Source organism: Delphinapterus leucas, chromosome 8, assembly GCF_059928025.1.
Source record: "Delphinapterus leucas isolate spDelLeu-1000000601 "Yukka" chromosome 8, BTC_Dleu_Yukka2, whole genome shotgun sequence".
Taxonomy (NCBI): domain Eukaryota; kingdom Metazoa; phylum Chordata; class Mammalia; order Artiodactyla; family Monodontidae; genus Delphinapterus; species Delphinapterus leucas.
Window position 1 is genome coordinate 14602729 of NC_143136.1, and position 23225 is coordinate 14625953.

Genomic DNA, 23225 nt, shown 5'->3' on the forward strand with positions numbered 1-23225 from the left:
TGATTTTATGGCCTCTGACCTGATAGAACCAGCCTGTTGAGGAAATAGAACACTGACCACCCTAATTCATCAAACAAGCATTTATTGGACACTTACTGTGTGCTGGGCCCATGCTAGACCAGTGGGTAGAAAAAACTGATGCTGAAATTGTTTTTTCCAAAGGGCTGGATGGTGTGGTGAAGAGATGGCCATGTGCTCTCAGCTTCCTGGGTGCTGGGGAAACACAGAGGAAGGAGTATCCTTGGGTGAGGGCTGGGTTTCAAGGAAAGCCTCCCTGAGGAGAAACCACTGGAGAGAGGAGTGGTCTGTGTGACCCTGGTCCAGGCAGAGGGAAAGGACAGGAGAATTTGGACTTTAGTTTGCAAGCAGTGGGGGACCATCAAAGAGTTCAAAGCAAGCACATGACATGATCAGAATTTGTACTTGAGAAATAACAATAGTTAACCTTTTAAAAGTCCCTTTCCTCTCTCAGTACAGAAGTGGACCAATGTACATGACTGCATCCAATCCTCACATCTCCCTGTGAGGTGAGTTCAGTCACCTAGTCTTATCAGTAGTTCCAAAATTCAAAGTATTTAAAAAGTCAAATGTGCTTTTGTTTGTTTTTTTGTGTGAGTTAGGCTTGAAAACTCATTGGTGCTAAAAGTTGACCTATATAGTTGAGACTATTTGTAATCTTTATTTGTCCCATGTGGTGTGAATATTCATTTGTTTCACTGCAGAAATAGCAATGCATTTAATTGCAGGCGCTGCCCCAGGCCCCGCTGGGAGTTCTATGGAACATTTGGTGTACGCATCTTATTGTAACGGGCATTTGATCATTTAGAAAACTGGGGCACAAAGGACATTGAGTAAGTACCCAAGGTCATGTAGCTAGTAAATGATAGGACTGCGATTTGAACCCAGGCCTGACTCTGAGGCCCCAGTTCTTTCTGCCATGGCCCTAGTTCTACACATTTGGAAAACCTGAGTCCAGTCAGTGTCAGTGATTGTCTACTCTGGCAAGTGTAAAATGCTAGGATTCTGCCTTCCACCCCCTCCCCGCTCCCCCTGGGGACATTTGGCAATATCTGGAGACATTTTGGTTGTCATAACTGGGGGAGGGTACTCCTGGCATCTAGTGAGTAGAGGACGCTCAACATCCTTTAATGCACAGGACAGACCCTCATGAAAAGGATTATGCAGCCCCAAATGTCAGTAATGCGCAGGTTGAGAAACCCTGGTCTAGGCTTAATGTACTTGTTCATCTGGTCTCTCTAGACAGTGGTTCTCAAACTTGAGTGTGCGTCAGAGTCGCACGGAGATAAATCTTGTTAAAACACAGAGATTCTGGTTCAGTAAGTCTGGGGCGGGGCCTGAGAGTTTGTCGAGAGTTTACTTGTCCTGATGCTTGCCTGTGGAAACCCACTGGGAGAGAATACTCTATATTTTGTCCTCTTTTTTGTCAGCTTCTGGGATGTATTTGCCTGGAGTCATTTAGATATACCCACCTATTTCCCAGTAAAACCAAACTATATATATGATAGAGCTACATACAGAGAATCCCCCCCACACCCACCCAGGGAGTAATAAACCATTGTGGGGTATTCAGCTTAATTCCATCGGACCTGGTGTCGCTGGTAATGGTTTGGGCAGTGAGCTTAGGGGTCTAATCAGAAACCTTCAGGGGTTACTGTGCCATGAAGGGTTAACAGAGAATGGCACTACCCTCGCATGCATTCATTTCTATTTTGTTGAAGTAATAAGCACCCTACGCTCTTTTGCTTAAACGTCACTCTTCATGAAACCTTAATTAGTATTTTTAAATTTTAGTTTTCAGTTGCTCGCACTTTGGAACTAGAATATTTGAGCATGCAAAGTAGAATGATACATTTGTAAAGTGAAAAAAAATATTCTTGAGTCACTGGAGTATGACTGTCTTTCTGGTCAGGAGACTGTGAAAATAAAAGTAATAACCTCAGTATTACGTTTCAGAATTTGAACCGCAGCAGTCATTTTCCTGGTAAGGGAAACAGAAAATGAGACTCTGCTTTCAGGACAGAACTGAAATGTGGTGAGGCAGCAGGAATTGATTCCCTAGACACGTTTGCTTTTTGAACTTCTTTGCTGTGAACTGCACCAAAAAATTAGACAGTCAGTTGGTTGAAAAGGATAGATAGCATTTTTTAAAGATAAAAACTTTATTAAAAGCCTTATCAATAAGTTAAGGCTGTGGGCCTGCTGTCTTCATTTTTTGAAAAATAGAGTTTGGAGAAAAGCGTGCTAATACTATTGCTTCAGGGGCCTGTAGGCCAAGGTTGATTTCTGCAAGAAACTCAGTTTTGTCTGGCCCAAGTCAAACAAAGAGATATCTCTTATGTTTTAAGATATTTTAGGATGTTGCTGTTAGGCTGGTAAATAATAGAGATTATAGAAAATCAACTTTTAAAATATTTTTGGTGGCATCTCCCTTTTTTTTTGTTACACCAGCTATTTAATTTTTTGTTTCCTTTTAGACATTTCTGAGCATATTAAGATGGTTTGAAGGAAAAATTGTGTATTTAGTAGCTGTTCACATGGAAACAATCTTAAATAAACAACTTGATTTTTAAGTGTTATGCTTAGGAGGAAACCTGGCGTAGCTGGAAGTTTTTAGTTTATACAGAAAACCAGAATGTTAACCACTGTATTTTTGTTGTCATGCAGTGCCTAAAAGTAGACTCTTTCGTTTGTGTTATAAAATAAAGTGAAGAAGTGAGAAAGGGGAAGCCTGGGTAGGAGAGCATTTATTCCTCTGTCGTTAGAGTAGTTTTTCATGGTTATGATCATTTTCTTTTTATAGCATAGTTTAGAACAGATTCTGGATCCAGAATGCCAGAGTTTGAATCCCAGCCATGTGACCCTGGGCAGGTTACTTATTCTCTCTGTATCATAGTTTTCTCATCTGCAAAATGGAGATAATAAAGGCACCTACCTCATAGGGTTTTGTGGGAATTAGATGAATTCGTATGCAAAGCACTTTGAACTGTGCCTGGCACAGATAAAAGCGCTTCTTGTGTGTTGGCTGTTACTGTTTTCGTTCCCATTTATTTTCCATTTAATTGCTTTAATCTCATCAGAAGCTAAAGATGTCTCTGCTTACTGTGTCTGTGGGTGTGTATGTGTGTGTGTGTGTAAATAAAATGAAATTTCTCCTGTCTGAATAGGATAATACCGTTTTGGGGGCCACTTACACACCTAAGTTCTTATAACTGTCTTCGAGTTATGCCTTTTCATCATTTCCATATTTGGTCACTTACAAGTCACGTCAGTCATAAGTTTTCCCTTATAAAAATCTTTGCCCTGCTGTGTTAGGGGGCGCCAAGGCCACCGCCAATTTCCTTGACTCACTAGGACTGTCATTATACAGTCATGCTTACGGCCATGATTTATTATTACAGTGGGACAACCCACAACAAAATCCATGAAGGGAAAGGCGTGGGGTGAAGTCTAGAGGAAAGCAGGCATGAGCTTCCAAGAGTCCTGGCCCTGTGGAGGCACTCAGGAGGTGCTCTCTTCCTCCAGCAGAGTTACATCACATGTGTGAAATACCTTCTACCAGCAAGGTGGCTGGAGACTCAATACCCAAGGCTTTCACTGGGGGTTGGTCATGAAGGCAGCCTCTGCCTCACACGTGCTGCAATTCCAGACTCCCAGAAGGAGAGCATGTGGTCAGCGGTCTCTCAGATGTTAGTCTGAGTGAATCAATAAACAAATAAACCTGGTAGGAATGAAGAAGCATGGATCAGAATTGAAAAACAAGCTTCTCCCTTCGGCCTCCAACGGTGCTTCTTTTAGGTTAGTTTAACCTTGCATTTCAAGACTTCTAGGCTGTGAACAGAGTTTGAAACTTTTTATTTTTAATTCAAGAATCAGTGTTGCGTGGACCCTACATTGATTGACTCCATCCTATCCTATCCTGCCCTGGCTCCTCAAAGGTTGTGATAGCTTTTACCCTCCTGGGTGGCGCAGAGATCGCAAAAAATAATTTTGATGCTAACAAAAGCATAACAGCAGGAAAAGATAACAGCAGGAGTGGTTCCTCAAGTAAAAAAGAAAACATCGGCAGGTAGAAAACCCAGCCATCAGGCTTCTGGAGCAGCACTATGCATTTAGGGGCTGGCGCAAGTACCACACAAGTGCAAGTGGCCTTCCCTCCAGGATAAAAGTCTGCCTGTGACACGATCTGCAGTCTGAGAGTCACCATTGTCATGGACCCTTGAAGCTGCCCCGGATTCCTTCCCTGGACTGTAGAGGGGGGTGGAAATTTTAATTTTTTTAAACCAGTCTGATTCTCCTCTGTAAAAAGAGGCTAGTTTCCCTGACTTTCAGTTTAGATAATCAATTCAATAAAAATCTAGTGTTTCCCCCCTTTGTTATCAAAGGAGAAAGGCTGCTTTCTGCCGCAGTAATGAAGAGGGCAGAGTTCAGGAGACTTGGCTGGGAGGAAACTGTTGTTTATTTGATAAAAGCAGATTGTACCATATCCTTTCCTCTCCCTCTTAGGCTAACATTTTAATGTTATAGAAACCAGCCAGGCTACCAGAATTACACATTTTTGTAGGTAACCCTGGAGGTACTGTCAGACTAGGAAAAAATATCCTTTGTAGTAGGTAACACAAATGTTTGGTGATTTACCAAGATATAAAATAGCATCAGTGATCCTAAGAGTGACTGGAAAATCAGATTTCCCCAAACTTACTATTTGTTCAGAGTTTAAAAGAAATCAGGCCTGGGGCTTAATTAATTTGTAGCATATGCTATACTCTGTATTCTTTTAAATCATTTTGTTGAATAACCCCTGTATATCAGTTTACAATTTAAAGATGGTTAAATTGCTTTAATTTAGCTATTTTGGGATGATTAGGGTGTTTTTTTGAGAACTTTTTTTTTTTTAGTTTTAAAAAATATTTATTTATTTAGGCTGTGCCAGGTCTTAGTTGCAGCACATGGGATCTTTAGTTGTGGCATGGATGTGGGACCTAGTTCCCTGAACAGGGATCGAACCTGGGCCCCCTGCACTGGGAGTGTGGAGTCTTACCCACTGGACCACCAGGGAAGTCCCCTGAGAACTTTTTTAAAAGAGCTGGTTTTAATCATCAAAAAATCTACAAACAATAAATGCTGGAGAGGGTGTGGAGAAGAGGGAACCCTCTTGCACTGTTGGTGGGAATATACATTGATACAGCCACTATGGAGAACAGTATGGCGGTTCCTTGAAAAACTAAAAATAGAGCTACCATACGACCCAGCAATCCCACTACAGGGCATATACCCTGAGAAAACCATAATTCAAAAAGAGTCATGTACCACAATGTTCATTGCAGCTCTATTTACAATAGCCAGGACATGGAAGCAACCTAAGTGTCCATCGACAGGTGAATGGATAAAGAAGATGTGGCACATATATACAATGGAATATTACTCAGCCATAAAAAGAAACGAGATTGAGTTATTTGTAGTGAGGTGGATGGACCTAGAGTCTGTCATACAGAGTGAAGTAAGTCTGAAAGAGAAAAACAAATACTTTATGCTAACACATATGTATGGAATCTAAAAAAAAAATGGTTCTGAAGAACCTAGGGGCAGGACAGGAGTAAAGACACAGACTCTAGTAGAGAATGGACTTGAGGGCACGGGGAGGGGGAAGGGTAAACTGGGACGAAGTGAGAGAGTGGCATGGACTTATATGCACTATCAAATGTAAAATAGACAGCTAGTGGGAAGCAGCCACATAGCACAGGGAGATCAGCTCAGTGCTTTGTGACCACCTAGAGGGGTGGGATAGGGAGGGTGGGAGGGAGAGGCAAGAGGGAGGAGATATGGGGATATATGTATATATATAGCTGATTCACTTTGTTATAAAGCAGAAACTAACACACCATTGTAAAGCAATTATACTCCAATAAAGATGCTAAAAAAAAAAAAGTCATACCAATAAAAAAGAAAAAAAAGGGCTGGTTTTAGAAATGCTGATGTGTCGGGTGAGGTGGAACTTGGCCTTGTGATTTTACAGAAACACTTGTGTGTTATTTGAATCTGTTTATCAAGGTGAGCATACCAGAAAATCATATGTATTGAACCAAATGTATGTTCTCATGGAGTTACAGATTTGAAAATGGTATTAATCCTGACTTAACACGAGATGCCTCCTGTTTTGAGAGCCAGTGATTTTTAGAAGAAAAATCATGCTCTGAATCTGTCTTTGCTCTAGCATGTTGTAGCTTAAGCAGATGAGGCTTTATAGACTTGGTGATTTCCTGAAGTATATTTTTAACTTGCTTTCAATCAGCTCTTTGAAAGAGTCAAACAAAGGGACTAGAAGAAATAAAAGGGGCCTCTCTGCTCCTCATCAGGAATGTCTTTGAGCAGATCACAGATTAATCTCCCTGGAATAAGTACTTCTTTCTTAATCAAACTTTTGGTTTTTAGTCTGCTTTTTATGTATCTACTGTAGTAAGGTAAAAGAACATACAGAACTACTATCCTTGATAGACAGGATGAAAATATTGAATAATATTTAATTAAGAGTAATGACTTCATTTATGCTTTTACAGTAATGTCTTCAGTTTCTTGGGAATCAAATTAGCATCTGAGCAAAGCGAGGATCCTAGAGCTCAGTTAAAAGTTAAGGTGGACTTATGTGTTCACTAAGTACTTTGAAATTCTTGACACTTGGTCAACGCCAAATGCTGTTTTTATTTCCAGTTTTAAGGTCAGATTCCTAACTATTCTTAAAGATATACTGCTTGGGACAGATGGCATTGTATCAGTTCGCTATTGCTATGTCACAAACCAACCGAAAATTCAGTGGCTTAAAACAACAAGTGTTATCATTGATCGTGAGCCTGTGGGTCACCTAGACCCATCTAGTCACAGCCAGGCTCACTTATACACGTTGTTGGCCCTGCTCATCTTAGCCGCAGCCCTGTGGAGGACGGCTTCACCTGGCACAGTGGGGCTCTCTTCTGTGCGATCTCTCATCCTCCAGCAGGCTAGCCCCTCTTGTTCATGTAACCATGGTAGGCTTCCAAGAGAGGGCCTCTTTACTCAGAGCTGGCACTGCATTGCTACAACCACGTTCTTCTGGCCAAAGCAAGTCACAAGGTAGCCCATTTTCAAGATCAGAGAAGTAGCTTCCACCTCCTGATGGGAAGAGCTAGAGTCACATTGTAAAGGGCATGGATGCAGGGAGGGGTAAAGAATTGGGCCCATTTTTGCAACTTGCTACCTCAAGCACTTACATATTGAATCGTATACTGTAGTTGATCTTGAGGTAGTGAGAGGTTTTGTTAGAATCAGTGTACATATTGAGCACAGAAGTCAGGATTTTTTTGAGCTAAGTGAGAATTTTGGAGTTAGACCTGGACTTTTCCACATTCTGCATTTATTTGGAGAAAAAAAGGAATTTAATGCTTCATGTTTCCTTATTGTTTAGGAGTTACTGCTTTGGAGGATAAAATGTAGAGTTTTCTGAATGCCCTTTAAAAAATTGTTCTATATATTAATTAATTACCATATAAAGCTTCTTTGCTTTGAATTATTTACTTTGGTATTGTTTTGAAACGTGGATTTTCATCACCTTCTGGCAGAATAAGTAGACAGAGTTAGAAAATCTGATCCAGGGCTGCTGTTGGTTTGTTTGATTTTAGGACTTTCTCCCTCCTGACCTCTGCCTCCCTAAGTATAAAATGGAGGTCTTGGCTGTCATCTTTGCCTTGAGGGTGTGGCATCATGTTCTCAACAGACCGCAGCTTTTCTAGATTCCCAGTGCATATGTAGAAGGCAGGAGGTAGTGCCTGTGCCACTGGAGCTCTTCTCTGGGAACTTTGAGAAGTTAAGCGGGGACACGTTTGTGAAGAGGCGCAGTTTATTGCCTTGTATCTTTCAGGCCATCGAGTCCTGTGCCTTTTGGTGTCTTCTCTTTCCTGCCTTTCTGCACTGGACTTCTTTGCCCAGCTCTGCCCATTCTGCCTCTCTGCTCACTGCTCCTGGGCCATAATTGATGCTCTTGAGGCCCCGTCCACCCAGCATCTCTAGCCCGTGTGTCCAGGCCCTCGTCACTCCTCTGCGCTGACCTCCGTGGGTGCAGCGGATCCCCTGACAGACTCCACAGGGGCACAGGGCCTCTTAGACTCTGCCGCACTGAAAAAAGGAAAGTGGTCGAGCCCTATTTGAAACTGCCTCTGATTCTAGTGCCTGCAGCCGCGCCATAGAGCTTCAGTCTGACCCCTGCTTTACTATTCAGCCTCCCTTGCTCTCAGTGGTAATGATTTAACGGGCACGCTCCCAGGGAGTGGACGGTTTTTACATTTAGAATTTGAGATAGGTACACTTGAAAATCAGACAAGATAAGTCCTTATGTGCCTCAAGGCTTATGAGGAGGTGTTTAATTGTTGGTGGCCCTGCTGTTTTCCTGTTTCTCAGCTGCTCTACATCTTTTCTTTGGGGACCACCACCCCCCGCCCCCCAGGAACCAGAGTCCTTGTCTGCCCCGGGGGCGTGTTCCCTTCTCTCCTTTCTGCCCTTGGTCAGCCGCCTTGTCCTCCCTGCCCAGCCTGACTCAGCGTAGTTATGGAATTTAGTTCTATCATCTTATATTAAGCTTAAAAAAAAAAACAAAAAAACGGGCTTCCCTGGTGGCGCAGTGGTTGAGAGTCCGCCTGCCGATGCAGGGGACACGGGTTCATGCCCCGGTCCGGGAAGATCCCACATGCCGCGGAGCGGCTGGGCCCGTGAGCCGTGGCCGCTGAGCCTGCGCGTCCGGAGCCTGTGCTCCGCAACGGGAGAGGTCACAACAGTGAGAGGCCCACGTACCGCAAAAAAACAAAAAAACCCCATAAAACCTTAATATATTTTAAACATTTGTTCATGGTTCTATGGTCTTCACAACTAATTTTAATGACTATATAGGCAATTAAATGCATGTGTCATTAATCCATTTCATTATTTAACATTTTCCCCTAACTTTACTCCTTTGAATTATGCTCATATGAACTTTTTAAAATATGTAGTTCTTTTTTTCATCTATTAAAAAATTTCTTCAGGATCAATTGCCGAGCCTGGAATTCCTAAATCAGTTTATTGTTGTCGTTATCATCATCATCATTGTTAATATTGTTATCATTACGATTAGGCAGGAAACGTGTTTCTCACTATATGGAGCAAAATTCTTGCCAAAGAATTAGCTCTAGTGCGCAGTGCTGACAGAAAATCATGAGAGCCCTAGAAACGGCATGTTATCATTGTTTTCAGCTGTTCCTTTGCTTAGCCCTGCCCGGCAATACATTTTAAACACATTTCAGCCTGAAATATTTAAAATAAAGAAATACAATCCAACTTTGGCATTTCATTTATTTAGGAAATAAATAGATGATGATCCACCGCACTGAACGAGACAAATAAGATGATGGTTTGATGTGCATACAGTGGGGTTATAGTCTTACAGAGAGACTTCCTCTCATGTCTCCATGGAAAACGCTGCAGCCCTACATGAGTTCATGCTTCTCAAACTAGGAGGGCAAAGGAGACTAATGGTGCAGCCCTCCACAGGGACAGCAGGAGCGTGGGGAAGATTGAAAAGCACTTATAGTAGTGTAGGCTCTGAAAGAAATGACACATTTCCTTTCTAAGTACCTTTTGGAAAAACATCAGACTGTTGTTTTCAAAAGAACTTAAAAATAGATCTTGGCAAAGATGAACATGTTTCTAAGGTTCTGGTTTTAAGGAAAGATTTTTTTTCCAGATTGATGCAGTCTTGGAACATCAAACAAGATCCCTCTACTAGAAAAATGGGTAGAATAAGCAGCAAGCAAAACATAAAATGAGTTTAGGTGAGCGGGTGTAGGTTGTCAGAATAGTGAAGGAAAAGTTAAGCTGTTTTACTTCAGTCAGAGAGGGACTTAGACATTCATCTAGGCAGAAAATACTGTGCTTTTTGGAAAAATAAAGCCATCTGATCCTGACACTTTGGTGATTATATCGTTCATTAGTATCATCCTAGAGGTTTTTGTTTTGGGGGTTTTTTTTTTGCGGTATGCGGGCCTCTCACTGCTGTGGCCTCTCGCGTTGCGGAGCACAGGCTCCAGACGCGCAGACTCAGCGGCCACGGCTCACGGGCCCAGCCGCTCCGCGGCATGTGGGATCTTCCCGGACCGGGGCACGAATCCGTGTCCCCTGCATCGGCAGGCGGACTCTCAACCACTGCGCCACCAGGGAAGCCCATCCTAGAGTTTTTAATAGCTTGCTCCTGTAAAATGTTACTAAACTGTTTAATTGTGACTAGTAGATTTTGTTTCCAGTTTTCTGAATAGTAAATTTTTTTAGTCTGTGGAATTTGTTGATTTTTTTAAAGAAACAGCCCAACTTAAGCCTGTTTTTATAACCATTTTTTTAAACCAATGAGGCATGTTCTGACTACAATACAAAACAAATTTCTATATTACCTAGTAGAAATTATACACCTTTGTTTAATATCATAGTTTCTTGAGAGTGCTGGAGTATTAGGAGTTAAATTTAATATCGTGTTGATTTTTAGCTCAGAAGTGGGAGATTTTAATGCGTCCCCCAAGGAGGGGAAAGAGTTTGGCTTGAAAAGAGAAGGAAGGGAATTCCAGATAGAACGTGTGAGTACAGAGGTAGAGCCAACTCTCAAGGTCAGTTGCTTGGAACCTGATTCCCAAGCAAGGATGATGGTCTTCTCTCAGCCTGGATGTGATAAATAATTTCCAAATGAAACACCCCAAGAGATCATTTGTCTTGCCAATTTCCTAGTGTGTCAGCTGGGTGCAGACCAAATGGTAGTAACGGATGTTTGTCCTCCAAAGGAAATAATACTGTGTTTCAAAGATGCTGGGGTCTAGGTAGGTCCCATTTTGACCTTGGACTAAGCTGCGTGAAGTTAAAATTTGACTTTTCCAGGTTAGATGATTGGCTGGAAGAGACAACCTTTAAGGTTTCCCGCTCACAGTGACTTCTGTGCTGTCTGAAATCACTCTGCTTTCAAGAGGACACAGGGAAAAGCATGTGCCTCTGAGGCCTCCATTGAGCTAACAGTGCATTCATGACCCACAGCTTTTGGGGGTGATCTGGGGGCTTTTAGGCTACATCAGCATTCTGGTCTTTAGACCCTTAAGAAACCAGACAGATAGGTTTAATCCCTTTGAGTGAATGAAGGCGCTGTACGGTGCTCTCATCTTCAAGTACCTTGGCCTTTGCTGTCCTGTCTTTGCAAGTGGAGTAGAATCCTTGAACAGATTTAATGCTTAGAGGTGAGTTCGTCTTTGACTTCTTATAACTCCTGTTTCATCCCCTATGTTGAACATAAGTAATGAAATGTATCCATAAACATTCTGTACTAAGTAACATAAAATATAGTCAACAGAATGTAATATTGTGTTAGTAGTTCAGGCCTAAGGATCATCATTATAAGCTTCTATTGATTAACTTAGGTGAGGGAGGTCATGCTGAAATGGTACCCCTCCTGCGGATACTGCCCAGATGAACTACTGCCTAGAGAGAAAAGTCCTTGGTGGAGTGGTGAGGGAGGAGGCATTAGGACATAGCCTGAGCTCAGCATATTTGGGGCATCTGAGGTTGACAGCTTGCTGGGATGTAGGGTCTGGGTCTGGGAATCATAATTATGTCAGTTGAACCCCTGATTTGAGACAACAATTGGTGGGCTCTGAACACAGGGGCAGTGGGATGCATGGTTCCTTGGGAGATGTAGCCAGTAGTCGACATGCCCGAGGTGGACCAGAGGGATGAGCCCACCACATAACCTGAGAGGAGGCTGCACTGAGGCATGAGTGATGAGGGCTGAGACGGTGGTGGGCATGCTGAGAACAGAGACAGGGGCCAGTGTCCCAGGTAGGCATTACTGCTTACTTCTTAAAAAAAACAAGCAAAAACCTGCAACACCATTATCACATCACACCTAAAGAAATAAGCAGTATTTTTTTTAATTAATTAATTTATTTATTTATGGCTGCACTGGGTCTTCGTTGTTGGGTCTTAGTTGCTGCGCGCAGGCTTTCTCTAGTTGCTGCAAGCGGAGGCTACTACTCTTCGTTGCGGCTTCTCATTGCGGTGGCTTCTCTTGTTGCGGAGCATGGGCTCTAGGCATACAGGCTTCAGTAGTTGTGGCGCATGGGCTCAGTAGTTGTGGCGCACAGGCTTAGTTGCTCCGCAGCATGTGGGATCTTCCTGGGCCAGGACTTGAACCTGTGTCACCTGCTTTAGCAGGCGGAGTCTTAACCAGTGTGCCACCAGGGAACTCCCCATTAAATATTTTTCATAGCTTTATTTAAATGGTTTCAAACTAGAAAGATCTGTTCCATGAAAAAGTCTTAACCTCTGAGGTTTGTGGAAGAAGAAAACTAAATAATCATGAACAGTAACCAAGAACCCACAAATAATAATAGTGGTTTAAAACGTTACCTCAAAGAGTGTCAAATTTTGATTTAAGATGTCGAACTACAAACAGTACAAAGTATAGGTCTGTTCACAGATGCTTTAGTCTGATCTTTCTCTCTCTTTCCCTTTTAATTTTGGATGTGAACTTGAACTTTCTAGGACTTCCTATCACAATATAGGTGCTCCTGAAGGAGTCTGCCTGATTGCCTTGCCTTGTGAACTTTGTCATGTAGGATCTTGTTTAATGGTGCTTGAACGAAGAGACAGTGTCCGAGAGACTTCATGGTGTCCCACGCAGACACAGTGTATGAGTACCTGTTTGCTTGCAAATAGCAAAGGTTACTCAGATTCGCTTAAGCCGCTGAGGGTGTTTATGGTGAGGATGCTGGGGCATCTGCCTCACGGAACCCAAGTCTAGGGAAATAGCGGCCTCAGGAGCAGCTGGCATGGGGGACTCTCCACCTGGACTGTCTCCAGCTCGCTACTGCTTCTCCTCTTCGGTCGGCTTCATTCTTTCCCTTTTATTAATGTACAAAATTCTCCAGTCCAAATTGCAAAATGTGTGACCAGAAACAGTCATTTCAACTACTGGAGACATACTGATCTATTTCTGTCTCTCCTGGTTTCTGAGTTCCCGGGGAAGGAACTGACTGATCCCATTTCTGGTCTGGCCAGTTGTGATCAGAGGTGGGATGTAGAGAAAAATTCTGAGGGATTCAACTTGGCCAAAGGTTCCATCATGACCAGTTAGCAGTGGCTGGAAGATGGGTCGTGTTTTACAAATGGCTGTTCCTACACTAAGGCCTGTATGGCCAGTTCACCTTTAAAATAGCATGATTCCCGCTGTGCTGCTAGGTCGTCTTATTTATTTGGATGAATGAAAGTCAACATCTAGTCTTTATTTTCTTTTATTTAGCTCTAATCATTTACAGTAATCTGTAAGATCTTAAGTACAGCTGGGCAGGTTCTGAAAGATGCATACACCCACGTCACCTACTCCCCAGAGCCTTACCATGGCCCTAGAAGGTTCCCTCACATCCCTTCCCTGCATTCTGTCGGCACCTCCAGAAGCAACCACTATTCTGATTTTTATCCTCATAGACCTGTGTTACTTGTCTTGAACTTCAAGCAGAATGGAAACACAGTGTCAGCATTTAGCCTTATTGTATTTTAGTTCAAGGTTGCAACCATTAATTCAGTGCGGGCTGTGGGCCAGAATCTGTGTTGCTGTTAGAAATACAAGAGTGTGACAGAGCTGACAATAAGGGACACTGAGACAGGAGTCACGGTGAAGGCAGAGCACAGCTGTGCCGGAAAAGGCAGTGAGTGTCCTACTCTGAAGAGGAAGGGGCCCAGAGCTTCCTGGAGGTTCCATGAGTGCTGGAGAAATATTCCACAGTGTTCTTCGGAGGTGATAAGCCAAAATATTAAACTTTGGCTGTTTTGGTCGTGTGTCATTTTCCTGCCTGTGTCCAGGATTTCCTCATCTCTCTGTGTGCGTTCCGGTGAAAGGAGAGGCTCAGAGACGGGTGTGGAAGGATTTCCTCCCGGGGCCGAGACGACTGGGAATTATCTGTGAACGAGCAGTGGTGTGGGCTCTGCTTTGTACGCACGTCTCTCCCGGTTCTCCAGGAACGTTTTCTTTCCATTTACGTCTACGACTCTCATTTGGCTGAGACAGCCAAGCGACCCAGTTTGCAGTTTGTTGCCAAGAAAAGTAGTTAATAGTTCTCAGCTTTCTTTGTATATCATTAGATAATGAACATTTTCCATATTATTAAAGTTATTTAGAATCCTGACTCCTAGTTACTGCATAACTCACCGTGTATGGACATACTGTAGGTAACTATGTAATATGTGTGTGTGTGTATATACACATATATACTAGTATAAAGTATACCATAATGCTCTGTGTGTGTATTTGTCTAATTTTTCCAGTTGATTAATGTTATAAGGTCAATGGGAAACAGTATTGAAAATAAAATAAAAAGTTTGCCTGGAGCAGAAAAGAAGGTAAAATTACTAAAGACTACTCGTTTTTTTCTTTGCTTTTCTCCACAGAACTATCCGAGTATGGCTGAAAAGAGACAGCGGTCAGTACTGGCCCAGCATTTACCACACAATGGCCTGTGAGTAGCTGTCTTTGAGGATTTAAATGTCAAAATTCCTGATTTAAAAAAATGCCGCTAGATTTCAAAATGAGCTTCTTAGTTGCCTAATACCTCTGATAGGCTGTGTTAAACCACAGGAAGACTCCCTTCCTCTTGCGAATGAAGCAGGGTCTACCGGCTTAACTGAAGTGGACTTGAACAGAAGTGGAAAAAATAAAAGGAAGAGGAAAGCCTCCCACCTCCTCCATTTTCCTTTGTCTTCCTTTTGCCAACTTATATTAGTAGCAACTTTCTTCTTAGTAATAGCTGATGTTGACACTAAAACAGGGCTCTGAACACCCTGCCTTCTTAACTGGCCTTTTGTCCAACTTTTTCATAAACTCTGGGTACTGCTGAGAGATTTGGTCATAGGCACAACGCATTCTAAATGGAGATTTTTCTCAGTAGTCAAATATGTTCTAAAAATAAACCCTGACGATAAAGCTTCTGCATTCCCTGAGATGTAGTGATATAAAATTACATTGAAATCCAGCCCTTCCTGCAGATCTAAGCAGCTTTGTATCCTTCTTTCCCACTTCTCCATCCTTTCTTGAAAAAAGTGCCTGGATACCACCCAGGTCCAAGCTGGGGTTGTGTCCTGCCCCCCGCAGTGGCCACGCGGAAGGCATCCGTAGCTGCTTATTTCCTGGTGGTTTTGGTCCTTCATGAGGGCTTTTCCTCAGTTAAGGTTTCAATAATCAGAGGATCCCCTAGGAAAAGACAAAAGGCTCTGGAGCAGGCTTGATGGTTTGCTAGTGACGACTGTTAAGAAGTTCTCCAAAGAAGAGTGTTTGCTAGTTCCAGACGTTGTGGACACTGTTCATAGCTCCCTTAAGAGTTATTCCAGGGGCCGTGGAGTTTCTTACAAACAGAGCTGCCAGTTATTCAGCAAATTCCTTATATCAGCTTGAGTCATCCTTCCAAGCACCTCCTTTCTTGGCTAGCACTTTCTCATTTGCACATTTATCGCAGGGTACGTGCAGGGTTTAGATCCTATAAGCATTTCCACAAATAATTAGTAGTTTACCAGGATTTTCATTTGTTCTGCCTTCTACCGACAGCTTGGGCAGGCTGGTTATCTTCTCTATCTTGATAACCATTCAGTGAAAATGAAGTGGACTTTTTGGAATACTGGTATAAAGCTAACTATTATAAAAGGAACCAGAAAACTTTACCATGTGCAGTGTGTTAAGACTCCCTGAAACCCTAATCATGATTTACTGTGCCAGGCAGTAGTACCTCCCGTCCTGTGTCCGTGTGTGTCTGTGGATTTGTCACCTCGGTTACTCAGTGTGAAACAGGAAGTGGCTGATGTCTTGTGAATGTGCTTATGGAGCCCGTTTGATAAGTTTCCTTTGGGATTTTGAGGGAGCAGGACAGAGGTAGGTGGGATACTCTGGGCTTCTGAGCCTATCCTTTACCCAACTGAAAAATAAAAGGCTTCTCTTAGACAGTTAACTCCTTACTTCCAGTGACCCAGCGATAGATCTGATAGCCGGGAATAGCAACAGCCTGGGGACCTGCTACCTGTGCTGGGGGATGTTTCGCTGTCTTTGTGGACAGTCCTGCTAATGCTCTTGCTGTTATCCCTCCCTCCTCTCCATTACCCTGCACTTCATAATCTGGCCACAGCTCAATCTCCTGAGACCTCAACCTTGGAGTACATGCTCTTAAGAACAGAGAGAGACTGAGATAGATTTTTGTCCAGTGTTTAGTTCAGTGACTCCTTGGCTTGTAGTTCCCCCAGATATTTAGTTCACTTTGTAATTGATTTCTCCCCCAGGGCACCAGAACCTAGCAGTAGCAGTGCACACTCTTCCTTGGCTTTTGGGTCTTGGGCACATGGCTTTGCTTTCTCTGTTGCCATCCCTTGCTACCTTGGCCTAACTGTACCCTCCAGAAGTAGCTTCTGGCGCTGTGGCTGGAAAGACTAGTAAAAACACACCTCTGCTGTAGGTGACTGACACCTTCATGTTTGTGTCTGCACGTGTGCAGCCTGTTGCTTCCAGATGCCTCTTCGTCACCTCCATCTGGAACAATGCCTACTGATGAAATTGCAAGCACATTGCCGGAAGAAAACGGAATGAATGAATTTTGAGAAATAACTGCTTGTCTGTTTTATTTTAAAATTAAATGTGAAGTCTGAGAAGAAAAGTGCCATGTTGGTTTTAAAAACTGTCTGCAGATTACCCAGTTGAGGACATTTTAGTGGTCATCCACCAATTTGTTTCCTGTGACCTAACAGAGGTGATCAGTAAGCAAACCTTAGAATGTTGCTGTACGTGGACCAATTAGGATTCAGAACATTACCTCACATAACAAAAATAACTTTCAGAATCTGCTTTAGCTGAAGAAAAATGTAACTCTTAGTTTCTGTATCTACTATGTGCCTCATGCATTTTTGGTTTTTGGTACTATGTTATGAAATCATCACCACAGCTGTATAAGGTAGATGATATTTTCACCATTTAGTAGACAAGGAAACTGAGGCCAGAGGTTGGAATTCCAGTTCATGCCCACCTGACTCCAAAACTGTGCTGCTCACTGCAATATGGGGTGGGTCCACAAACTTTTTCTGCAAAGGGCCAGACATAAATATTAGGCTTTATGGGCCAAACAATCTCTGTGGCAACTTCTCAACTCTGCCATCGTAATGTGAAAGCAGCCATAAGGAATACATAAATGAAAGAGCCTGACTATATTCCAGAAAACCCTTTGTTTACAAAACTAAAGTTTTAAGCATATGATTTTGGACTGCAATGGTGCCTTTTTAAAAGGTCAGTGATTTGAAAGATGATTTGTGTTTTGCTTATTTATAAAACTATGTGGGGCTTCCCTGGTGGCGCAGTGGTTGAGAGTCCGCCTGCCGATGCAGGGGACGCAGGTTTGTGCCCCGGTCCGGGAAGATCCCACATGCCGCGGAGCAGCTGGGCCCGTGAGCCATGGCCGCTGAGCCTGCGCGTCCGGAGCCTGTGCTCCGCAACGGGAGAGGCCACAACGGTGAGAGGCCCGCGTACTGTAAAAACAAACAAACAAAAGAAAACGATGTGAACATTCACATTAAAAAAACATATATATATATAGTTTATCTCAGTAGAAGCTTCCCTTCTGGGAAAAAAGCCAGGACATTTTTAGATACACAGCAAACTAGCGAGGCTTTTTTTAAAAAATATGTGAGAATTCTCTAGTCTTATAAAATTACTCAGCACATTGTAATTTTTACGCAAAAGATTTTAACATGTTTATGTACAGTTAGTTGTAGGATTGGGCATAAAAATAATTGAAAAGAAGCTTAAAACTAAAGCCTTAAGATTTAGTACCAACTGAAAAGCAAGCAAAAATGATGACAGTGAATCTTTAAAATCATCAAAGAGATTTGATTTCTCAAAGATAATTTTATGCATGGTTATTAAAAAGCACTTTTTATGAAACATATATCTTTGTGGTTATAATTCTTAAACATGATCGTTCTTTGTAGTTTGAAACATCAATATGGTGGATAAGGGTGTACAAACTTGTAGTCAGTTCTAATTGTTTTGTGTGTAGACAGTTTTGGTCTCTACATTTCAACGAGATAGTTTTTTGAATGCAACTGAAATAGTCTGATCATACAGCTAACTATGTTTCTGCCTTTGAGTACAATTCAGTATTGTAGTTTATTTTCTTCCTTTGGTGGAGAATATCAGCCATTGTAGTTAGAGAACTTTAAACTGTTTTCAAATGGTAACTTCATTTATAAGATTTTTCTCTTTTACTTTTTTTAAGAAGTTTTATTTCAAAATAAACTCAATTTTGTTTGTTTATTTCCTAGCATGCATTTCTTTCCACAGTCAATTAAAATTCTTAAGGCTGAAGTGAACCCAAACATTTATTTTTCCAAATGTTCCATTTTCTAAATCACTTTAATCCTGATTTTTAGCAGAGGAGATGATTTAGAGTTTCTCCTTTGTGAAACTCATTCTCTGGCCCATGCTTTCTGGCAGAAGACTATGTAGAAGCTGGAAGAGGGGTGCATACCTGGGAAGAGTCGGGGCTGTCCTAGTCACATGACATGCTATGGACAAAGAGACATGTCTACCCCTCACAATGCGTTACCACAAACTGGGGTTGTATGAGTCATCACAAAACGGAACATTTTTTTCATCACTGGGAAAAAAAACCAAGTAATCCCAAAGCAGCTTTCCCAGCTTGCTCACATGCCACGGAAAGGGAATTGTGGTGCCGGGAACCCTTCTTTCCACAGATGCCAGGTGCTGTTTTACCTGTGATGGGGAAGCGGGAGGGGCAGGATGACCTGCGGAATTTGGGTAGCAGATCACCTACTCTAAGCACTGGACCCCAGACCTTTCCAGAAACAGGTAGGAGTTTCAATCAGATGAAACTTCATGGAGCTCGCTTCACCCAAAGTTATAAAAGTAACTTGGAAGATTGTTAAAGTTAAAATTTTACACTAAGACAACAGAATTTTTTTTTGTGAAGTGTTTTTTGCCCTCTTTCTTTTAACCTAAGTTTTATAGCTCTTTTTAATAATGTACCTGGAACAATGACTTAACATGCTTAGCTTTGCGCGTAATGTGGTCTTTGTCTTTCTGGCAGCTCCTTGCTCGGCTATGGCTTACCATCATGATAGCAGAAGGATATTTGTGGGCCAGGATAACGGAGCCGTGATGGTAGGTAGCCTCCAGAATATATTCATTATACTGACCTCCTGTGTTCACTCCTGTTGGACAGTGTAAATAAAGCTAACAATGAACGCCTGCTTGTTTGGCATTAGAAAATGTTTCATTCAGTACAGATGTTAGGCCTAAAAATGGGTTAATTTTAGTTAGTGCTGAACTGTAAACTACAGATCTTCCTCAACTTATGATGGGGTTATGTCCTGATAAACCCATCGTTAAGTTGAAAATATCATAAGTTGAAAATACATTTGGGACTTCCCTTGTGGAGCCGTGGTTAGGAATCCTCCTGCCAATTCAGGGGACACGGGTTCGATCCCTGGTCCGGGAAGATCCCACATGCCGCAGAGGAGCTAAGCCCGTGCGCCACAACTACTGAGCCTGTGCTCTAGAACCTGCAAGCCACAACTACTGAGCCCGCAAGCCACAACTACTGAAGCCCACGCGCCTAGAGCCTGTGCTTCGCAACAAGAGAACCCACAGTAATGAGAAGCCCGTGCACCGCAACAAAGAGTAGCCCCTGCTCGCCACAACTAGAGAAAGCCCGCATGCAGCGACGAAGACCCAACACAGCCAAAACTTAAAAAAAAAAAAAAAAAATTAATTAATAAAAAAAAAGAAAATGTAATACAGTTAATCTACTGAACATCATAGCTTAGCCTAGCCTACCTTAAACGTGCTCAGAACACTTACATTAGCCTACAGTTGGGCCAAATCACCTAACACAAAGCCTATTTTATAATAAAGTATTGAATATCTCATGTAATTATTGAATACCATACTGAAAGTGGGGAACAGAATGATTGTGTGAGTCCAGAATGATGGTAAGTGTGTTGGTTGTTAACCTTCATGATCACATGGCTGAGCGGGGCTGCGGCTGCCCCTCCCCAGCATCATGAGAGAGGATCGTATGGCATATCAGTCACGTGGGAAAAGATCAACATTAATCGAAGCGTGGTTTCTACTGAAGGTGCGTTGCTTTAGCACCATTGTAAAATTGAAAAATCATAAGTTGAACCATCATAAGTCAGGGACCATCTGGAGTTCCATGGAGCTCTGAATGCTGTCATGATTGATGGTTTGGTGCTCAGTCTAGCCCACAAAGTACAGCCTTCGTACAGGGGACGTGAGTCCTGTTGCAGCCCTGATCCCTGAACCCATGAAGGAGGAGGCTGGGGCAAGGAAAGTGTGGGAGAGAGCGCACGCGCGCGCGCGCGTGTGTGTGTGTGTGTGTGTGTGTGTGTGTGTAAGGTGAGAAGGAAGGAAAACAAGACTAGGGACTAGTCATTCAGCCAACAGCTCATATAACTCTTTGAGTCTCTACATCTCAAACTGTCTTTGGTGAAGGACCAGATAGTTAAATTTTCAGTTTATTATAGATTAGTATTTTTGTGGGTCTAACTGTGTGTGTATGCATGTATTTAATGGAGATGTAATTCATATACCATAAAATTCACCAGTTTAAAGTGTGCAATTCATTGGTCTTATAGTATAGTTACAAGATCATGCAACCGTTAATACTCTAATTCTACAACATTTTTATCAGCTCCTCCAACCCCCGAAAAAAAGAAATCCCGCACCCATTAGCAGTCACACTACAGTCCCCTTTCCTTCAGCTCCTGGCAGTAACTAATCTACTTTCTGAATTCAGAGATTTGCTTATTCTAAACATTTTATGTAAATAGAATCATATAAGGTGTATATCCTTTTATGTCTGGCTTCTTTCACTTAGCATAATATTTTCAAGGTTCACCTATGTTGTAGCTTGAATTAATACTTCATTCCTTTTTGTGGTAGAATAATATTCCATTACACAGATATACCACACTTTGTTTATCCATTCATTAGTTGATGGATAGTTGGGTTGTTTCTACCTTTTGGCTATTATGAATAATATTACTATGAATAGTCGCATAACAGTTTGTGTGTGAACCTAAGTTTTCAATTTTATTGGGTATATACACCTAGGAATGGAATTGCTGGGTCATATGGTAACTCTGTACTTAACTTTTTACAGAACTGCCAAACTGTTTTCCAAAGTTGCTATACCATTTTACATTCCCAACAGCAATATATAAAGGTTCTAAGTTTTTTACATATTTACCAACACTTGTTATTTTCTGGGTTTGTTTTTGTTTTATTATGGACATCCTAGTCGGTGTGAAGCGGTATCTCATTACGGTTTTGATTTGCATTGCCCTAATAGCTAGTGATCTTGAGCATCTTCTCACGTGCTTGTTAGTCATTTGTATATCTTCTTTGGAGAAATATCTATTCAAGTCCTTTGTGTTTTTTTTTTTTTTTTTTTAATTGTTGAGTTGTAAAATACTTGGACCTTCAGCTTGGAAGAGTTTCACCAGTGAAACCGCCTGGTCCTGGGCTTTTCATCCTGGGAAGTTTTTTGAGTGCTAATTTAATCTGTTTACTTGTTATGGGTTTTCTGTTTCTTCTTCAGCCAGTGTTTGTTGTTTATGTCTTTTTAAGAGTTTGTGCATTTTATCTAGCTTATCTAATTTGTTGGCATGTAATTTTTCATAGCAGCCTTTACAGTCCTTTTTCTTTCTGTAAGGTTTATAGTAACGCTCCCCCTTTCATTACTGAATTTAGTAGTTTGAGTCGTCTCTCTCTTTTTCTTCCCCACTCTGGCTAAATGTGTGTTAATTTTGTTGATTTTTTTCAAAGAACCAGTTTTGATTTAATTGATTCTCTATTGTTTTTTTCGATTCTCTGATAATGTATTTCAACTCTATTATTTTTCCTTCGGTTTGCTTTGAGTTTAGTTTGCTGGATTGATATTTTGGGTATTACATTGTTGATTGAGAAGATTTGCTGGTTTTGTCTGCTTGGATGTCATAATAATATTAAATTGCTGTAAAGGCTTCTGAACACACATTCCCTATTTCTCTGCTTCTTTCATCAGGACCAGTGGTCCGCAGACCGCGCTTTGAGTATCACTGCTTTATAGAACTGCACACAGAGCAGTGAGAGCACAGACCGGTGCCTGCACCTGGCCGGAGAGCAGCAAGGCCAGCCTGTTACTGTGCTGAGTCATAGAGGATGGCTAGGAGTTAACCAGGAAAGAGGGAAGAGGACTTCCAGACGCAGAGGACAGCATGAGCAAAGACAGAGGGGTTTTCAAAGTCAGGGTGTGCGCGGGGAACAAGAATGAAGCAGCTTGGCAGCATGAAGCACATAAGACTGAAGAGATGGCTGGAGTGGGTCACAGAGAGCCTTGCATTCAGCACTAGGTGTCACGCAGAGTGCTAATTAAGAAGAAGGTAGACATGGTCCCTGCTCTCAGGAGCCTTATGGTCTCATGGGAGGGACAGGTAATATACAAGTAAACATGAAATTACAGGTTGTGGTAGGTGCTGTGAAGAAGTGAACGGGCGCAGTGAAAGAGTGAATCCAGAGAGATGTGTGGCCCCGCTCGTAGCAAACAGGATCCTCAGGAAGGAAGACCGCTCCAAGGGTGTGACATTCAGCTGAGGCCTGAAGGGCAGGTAGGAGACAGCCAGGCAGAGCCAGAGTAAGTTTTCCAGAAGTGAAGGTCCAAGTAAAGACGCGAGGCAGGAAGATCTCTGTGTCTGAGGACTTGAAGGGGGTCGTCTTGGCTGGATGGTGCTGAGCGACGGGGCAGGACGAGGGGCGATGGGACAAGTGGGCTGAGGCCAGGTCACGCAGGGCCTTGTAGGTCTGGGTGAAGTTTTAAGTTTTGTAAATCTGTGGGAAGCGCTTACAGGGTTTTCAGGAGAAGAATGGCGTGATTTAATTTACATTTTTAAAAGATCACTCTAGCTGCTCAGTGGAGAATGGATCGAGGGGCCACAAGAGTGGAGGCGGGAACGTCAGGTGTTGTCGCCTTCTGGGTGAGAGGGCAATGGCAGTGATGATGGACAGAAGCAGATGACGGACATACATCTGTGGCAGGTTGGGTGTGGAGAGGGGAGGAATGGCAGCAACTCAG

At 42.4% G+C, this 23225-nt stretch overlaps 1 protein-coding gene across 11 annotated transcripts in view; it reads left to right on the forward strand.

Moving 5' to 3' along the window:
* Nucleotides 1-23225, forward strand: part of WDFY1 (WD repeat and FYVE domain containing 1) — a 66375-nt gene that overhangs the window by 3385 nt on the left and 39765 nt on the right. For 10 of the 11 annotated variants that reach the window (XR_016394016.1, XR_016394015.1, XM_089916306.1 and 7 more), the window contains 2 exons: nt 14494-14561; nt 19179-19252. Coding sequence is in view for 8 of the 11 variants with exons in the window: in XM_089916306.1 (XP_089772432.1) it covers nt 14494-14561; nt 19179-19252 (142 nt within the window). In the remaining 3 variants the exon portion in view is untranslated. Of the gene's footprint in view, nt 1-5830; nt 14562-19178; nt 19253-23225 lie in introns of those variants that run through there. The other variant, XM_089916305.1, reaches the window with a different exon arrangement.